General features: G+C 48.8%; 1 protein-coding gene across 1 annotated transcript in view; it reads left to right on the forward strand.

Annotated features, from left to right (window-relative positions):
• Window positions 1-4,677, forward strand: part of Dnah2 (dynein axonemal heavy chain 2) — a 128,432-nt gene that overhangs the window by 80,319 nt on the left and 43,436 nt on the right. The window contains 3 exon segments of the mRNA XM_050162494.1: window positions 2,849-3,067; window positions 3,200-3,317; window positions 3,521-3,657. Of these exon segments, the coding sequence (XP_050018451.1) occupies window positions 2,849-3,067; window positions 3,200-3,317; window positions 3,521-3,657 (474 nt within the window).

Here is a 4,677-nt window from a genome sequence, read left to right on the forward strand (position 1 = left end):
AATAGCCAGTTTAGACTATGGTAGCGGCACACACCTTTAATCCCAGCACTCAGGAGGCAGAGACAGGCTCTGTGAGTTTGAGGCCAGCCTGGTTCTACAAAGCGAGTTCCAGGACAGGCTCCACAGCTACTGAGAAACCCAATCTTGAAAAAACAAAAAGAAAAGAAAAAAAGCATGTGAGCAAAAGCCACAGTAATTGTTAGAGTCCTTGGGGGAAAAGTAGACAGTCTAGAAGAAAAGTCCACATCCTAATACTTGGTAGTGTTTACGGACACACACCTGAGACTGAAGGACAAAGACCGAGAATCCAAGAGAAGATCGGCCGGCTGACCACTCACCATGACAGCATAGCTTTTAAGGCAAAAAGCTTTCCTGGAAATAGAGGAACATTTGATTCACCAGGAAGATAAAACAGATCTAATTTGGATGTACTTAATAATAGACTCAAAAGAACGAAAGCTGAACCAGCTGAATGATAAGGAGACACAGATGATCACATGACCAGCCACCTCTCAGTAAGCAGGTCAGGCTGACCACAAATCGCTGTCACGGGCGATTTCAGCAGCACGACAGGCACCTTTGAATTGATTCGTAGCTAAAGAGATTTCACTCACGAATCAAAGAACAGCCATATCTCTCTCGAGCACACACCGGACATATAGAAACCCTAGCCATGTAATCCACAAATCAGCCATAGCGCATGTGTGGGCACCAGAGGACAGCCTTGTGGACTGGGTTCTCTCCTTCCCCGTAGCAAATGCCTTTAGTCTCTACACCATCTTGCCATCCCTAAAGCAAACAGACCTTTGGAAAGAAACAATATTAAAAAGTAGAGGAGACGGCCTGCAGAGATGGCTCGGCAGTTAAGAGCACTGGCTGCTTTTCCAGAGGACCCAGGTTCAATTCCCAGCACCCACATGGCAACTCACACCTGTCTGTAACTTCACAGTTCCAGGGCTTCTGATACTGTCACACAGATATACATGCAGGCAAAACACCAATGGACATAAAATAAAAATAAGTTTAAAAAAAAAAAGTAGAAGAGAAGCCAGGCGGTAGCGGTGCGTACCTTTAATGCCAACATTCAGGAGACAGAGGCAGGCAGAGATCTCTGTGAATTCAAGGTCAGCCTAGTCTATAGAGTGAGTTCCAGGACAGCCAGAGCTGTTACACGGAGAAACCTTGTCTTGAAAAAAACAAAATCAGAAACAAACAAAAAGTAAAGGGGAGAACATTGCATAATGATAAAATGACCAATGTGTATAAAAATGTAAGAAATGTAGGCTTATACCTGTAATCTCAGTACTCGGGAGACTGAGGCCAGAGGGTCACTGTGACTCTGAGGTCAGCTTGGGCTACATGATGAACTCTAGGCTAGCTTGGGCTATAGAGTAAGACTGTCTGAAAAACAAAACAGATAGAGCAACCAAAAAGAATCCTGGGCATAGATTCTATGTTGCTTCTTTCTGGCGAGCTCAGTTACATGGACGTTAGCAATGGAAGAATCTAGTTAAGGAGATACACACACTTCTGTGTCTCGCAACTTTCTATGGTCTTGAAGTACTTTATGTGATTCTTTTTTTTTTTTTTTCCAAGACAGGGTTTCTCTGTAGCTTTTGGTTCCTGTCCTGAAACTAGCTCTTGTAGACCAGGCTGGTCTCAAACTCACAGAGATCCGCCTGCCTCTGCCTCCTGAGTGCTGGGATTAAAGGCGTGTGCCACCACCGCCCAGCTATGTGATTCTTTTTTAAATTAATTTATTGTTATGCATGGGGATGTTTTGTTTGCGTGTATACCTGTGTACCCGTGCATGCCAGTCACAAAGACTGGAAGAAAATGTAGACTCCCCAGAACTGGAGTTATAGATGGTTGTGAGCTGCCGTGTGGGTGCTGGGACCTAAATCCAGGTCCTCTGGAAGAGCAGCCAGTGCTCCTAACTGCTGAGCCATCTCTCCAGCCCAGGACAGTGAGGTCTTCCAGCGCGGTAAAATTACTTCGTTCCCAGCTATATCTCTAGTATTTAGCACGGTGTCATAGAGGTTCAATAAATATTTGTTGGATAATGCTAAAAACTGTGTGGAGCTCCACTAGACATTGTACATACGAGGAGACTGATGAATTCTTGAGGAAAAGACTACTCAAAATTACAAAGCTGAAAACTAAGAAACCAGGCTGACAACTTTAGAACCCAATGTCTTTTGATCTCCTGTGAATGTGTGCCTGCATGTGTGCACATGTGTGTGTGTGCGTACCTGTGTGTATGTGTGTAGTGTGTGTGCATGGGTATACACACACAGTGGTCATAAAAGGGCACAGGCTGGCCTGATGTGTCACTCTTTACCTTATTCCTTGGAGACAGTGTCTCCCACTGCCCCTAGTGCATGACTGGACACCAGCAAGGCCCAATGATCAAGCCCCAAAGTCTCCATTCTGCCATAGCATTGGAGCTGCAGGTCCATGTACAGCCGTGCGCAGATTTCTGTGTGGGTGCTGTGTGTCTGGATTCGGGGCCCCATGGCTGAGTAACAGATGCTTGTACCCATCAAGCTGCCTCCCCAGCTCTAATGTAGCCAGCCTTCCTGCCTGCCTTTTTCCTTCCTTTCTATCCTCCCTCTCTCTCTCTTTCCTTTCCTCCCCGACTCCTTCCTGCCTTCCTTCATCCCTTGGTAGTGAGGATCAAACCCAGGGCCTTGCATATTCTAGACAGGCACCCTACCTCTCAGTGTCTCAGCTCTGCCGCCAGCCAGTGCTCAGTGAATTAACGATGGGGCCTGGCGCCATTTGTCCCAGTCCCTGAAGGGTGTTTGCAAGTCCCTGGGACGATGCAGATGTTTTCTGCCTTTCTCAGCTGCGGGACACCATTGAGCAGGAGACCCGAGAAATGGGCCTGCAGGTCACACAGTTCACCCTCACCAAGGTGTTGCAGTTGTATGAAACCAAGAACTCCCGCCACTCCACCATGATTGTGGGTGGCACTGGCAGCAGCAAGACCACCTCCTGGAAAATCCTGCAGGCCTCCCTGACGTCCCTGTGCCGTGCTGGAGATCCCAACTTCAACATAGTTAGAGTATGCAGTGGGCACTGGCACGGCTGGCAGGTGCTGGGAGGGACCGGCCGGACCCCTAGCAGGAGCCTAAGAGATAGGATTGGCATAAGGGGCAGGGGCAGTGGGAGAAGTCCCTTCTGGTGTCGTTTTCAGGAGTTCCCTTTGAACCCGAAGGCACTGTCCTTAGGGGAACTCTATGGAGAGTACGACCTCAGCACCAATGAGTGGACAGACGGCATCTTGTCGAGTGTCATGCGAGCCGCATGCGCAGGTACCCAGTGGGTCGGGTGGGCGAGTGGAGATGTCAGCAGCTCCTGAGAGAGTGGGGACCCTGGGCACAGGGAGCACCAGCAAAGGTGAAAGATGCCTAGGAAAAGCCTGAAAACAGGGAAGGACAAGGGAGGAGAGGGGGAGAGAGGAAGGAGAGGGGGAGACGGAAGTCTCTCGGTTCCCTCATCCACTGCCTGCGTTAAGATGAGAAGCCAGATGAGAAATGGATCCTTTTCGATGGCCCTGTGGACACACTGTGGATCGAGAGCATGAACTCTGTCATGGACGACAATAAAGTGCTGACCCTCATCAATGGAGAGCGCATCTCCATGCCTGAGCAGGTGCTGACGGCTGCTGGGGCGCTTTGTTCTAGAAATCACTGTATAGACTCAGGCTGTCCTCGGCTTCATCTCCACTGGCCTGTGAGGTGTGGCCTTCATATTCTACACCAAGGTTATGATCTCCAGGGACGCCACACCCACCTTTCCCCTTTAATTTCTCCTCGCTCCACCCCTCTCTCTCCTTCCCCTCCCCTTCTCTTTCTTTCATTTTAGATGGCATCTCACATAACCTAGGCTAGCCTTGAATTTGCTAGGTAGCTAAGGATAACTTTGACTCCAGAGTCTCTTACCTCTACCTCTACCTCCCAAATGCCATGTTATAGGCATCTGCCACCCAAATGCCATGTTATAGGCATCTGCCACCCACTCTTTTCTTCCATGCAAGCCAGAGAGTGATTTTTTTTTCTGGTAATTTTGAATAAGCGCTAATTTCTTGTAGAAAGTGTCTTAGTCGCTGTTCTATTGCTGTGACGAGACACCAGGAACCAGGCAACTAGTATAAGAAAAACCATAATTGGGGACTCGCTTTCAGTTTCAGAGGTTCAGTCCGTCTTCATCACGGTAGAGTATGCTGGCATGCAGGCAGACGCTGGAGCTGAGAACGCTGCATCTTGCTCCAAAGGCAGAGGGGCAGAGGGACGGAGTCTGGGGTGGGCTTCTGAAACCTCAAGCCCACTCCTCCCAGTGGTAGACTTCCTTCAGTGAGGCTATGCCTACTTCAACAAGGCCATTCTTCCTAACATAGTGCCACTCTCTGGTGACTAAGCACTCAAATACATGAATGTGTGGGGTCGTTCTTTATTCAAACTAACACAGGAAGCAGCTTTTTATAAACCTCAGATCACATGGGGGGGTGGTAGCAGTGCCTTTAATCCCTGCACTCAGGCAGAGGCTGGAGGAACTCTGTGAGTTCAAGGTCAGCCTGGTCTACTAGAGCTAGTTCCAGGACAGGCTCCAAAGCTACAGAGAAACACCTCTCTCTCTCTCTCTCTCTCTCTCTCTCTCTCTCTCTCTCTCTCT

This window comes from Alexandromys fortis, unplaced genomic scaffold (assembly GCF_014885135.2).
Source record: "Alexandromys fortis isolate MF-2015 unplaced genomic scaffold, M_Fortis_MF-2015_v1.1 scaffold_84, whole genome shotgun sequence".
NCBI classification, from domain to species: domain Eukaryota; kingdom Metazoa; phylum Chordata; class Mammalia; order Rodentia; family Cricetidae; genus Alexandromys; species Alexandromys fortis.